The sequence below is a fragment of the Eimeria tenella genome, genomic scaffold, assembly GCF_000499545.2.
Source record: "Eimeria tenella Houghton genomic scaffold, Eth_scaff1781, whole genome shotgun sequence".
Classification (NCBI taxonomy): domain Eukaryota; phylum Apicomplexa; class Conoidasida; order Eucoccidiorida; family Eimeriidae; genus Eimeria; species Eimeria tenella.
Window position 1 is genome coordinate 3,237 of NW_013541611.1, and position 1,381 is coordinate 4,617.

Genomic DNA, 1,381 nt, shown 5'->3' on the forward strand with positions numbered 1-1,381 from the left:
GGCACACTTGCTTCTGTTGCTACAGCTCAGCAGTACACTCGAATGTATGACGCAGCCTTCATGCCGAAACGCCTGCGCAAGATTAAGGTAAACCCTAAACCCGTAAACCCTAAACCCTAAACCCTAAACCCTACGTGGAGGGTGGAGCGCTCTAGGGGCCTCGAATTCAGGGTTTGCGAGCTGTGGCTCACGGCTTAGACTTTCGGTCTTAGCTTCTAGGCTTCAGAGTTTAGGGTTTAGGGTTTAGGGTTTAGGGTTTAGGGTTTAGGGTTTATGGTGAAGGTGTTCACTGCTCGGCCCCCCGACAGTCTGCCCATCTATTTCCACGAGAAGCTGAGCAAGGCCAACTCAAACCCTCGATCCATCATCAAGTACAAACCCTAAACCCTAAACCCTAAACCCTAAACCCTAGCCCCTAGCGGGAACAACCCCTGCCCCTAAACCTCCCTCAAGAAGGCGTGAGCGCATCGGGAAAGACCCGGAACCTCCCTGCTAGGAAATGTCAGGGTTTAGGGTTTAGGGTTTGGGGTTTAGGGTCTAGGGTTTGTGGTTTAGGCTCTACCGGCGGTACATGAAATTAGATGATGAGATTGACTACAAGTGGCTCGTGCGGTGTTTTTGCCAGTTGGGGAATGTTTTCGGATTTAATTCTTTCTGGTAAACCCTAAACCCTAAACCCTAAACCCTAAACCCTAAGGTCTGAGGAGGGGCCGAGCTGGGTGTACGTCGCCCCGAGGCGACCCGGGAGCGCGAGCTCTAAAACCCTCAACCCCAAACCCTAAACCCTAAACCCCAAACCCTAAACCCTAAACCCTAATCAGTAAACCCTTTTGTGAATAGGGCTCCGCGAGATAAGCAGCAAATCCATTCGCTGCCTTCTTTCAAGTGTCTGGTGTACGACCTCATCGAAAGAAGAGAACAAATCCAGGCAAGGGTTTAGGGTTTAGGGTTTAGGGTTTAGCGTTTAGCGTTTAGGGTTTAGGGTTCGCCGCTTGAGGTCTGCAGACGCTGAAAGCAGTGCAGCGCGTAACCGAGCGGCCCCGCATGAGGGTTTAGGACTTGGCGCGTAGGGTTTAGGGTTTAGGGTTTAGGGTTTAGGGTTTAGGGTTTGCAGCCGGAAATGGTGCCGCGCCTGCTGTACGCCATGGCCGCCCTGGAGTACCGCAGCTACCATTTGCTGCCAACTCTTCTTGAACATGTCGAAGCAAACCTCCACGTAAACCCTAAACCCTAAACCCTAAACCCTAAACCCTAAACCCTAGTTTTGGGTGCACGCGGCGGAGCGGCGGCAGGAAGCACCTGCACTGCTGCTTGCGCTGCTGCTGCTGCTGCTGCTGCTGCTATTGTTGCAACTCCTGCTGCTGCTGCTACTGCTGCCGCC

The 1,381-nt window shown here is 52.9% G+C and overlaps 1 protein-coding gene across 1 annotated transcript in view; it reads left to right on the forward strand.

Annotated features, from left to right (window-relative positions):
- Positions 1-42: 42 nt before the first annotated feature.
- Positions 43-1,381, forward strand: part of ETH_00036110 (uncharacterized protein) — a gene marked incomplete at both ends in the record, with an annotated part of 1,536 nt that continues 197 nt past the window's right edge. Inside the window, 5 exons of the mRNA XM_013373835.1 lie at positions 43-87; positions 283-371; positions 556-657; positions 841-928; positions 1,115-1,216. Coding sequence (XP_013229289.1) covers positions 43-87; positions 283-371; positions 556-657; positions 841-928; positions 1,115-1,216 — 426 coding nt within the window. The remainder of the gene's footprint in view (positions 88-282; positions 372-555; positions 658-840; positions 929-1,114; positions 1,217-1,381) is intronic.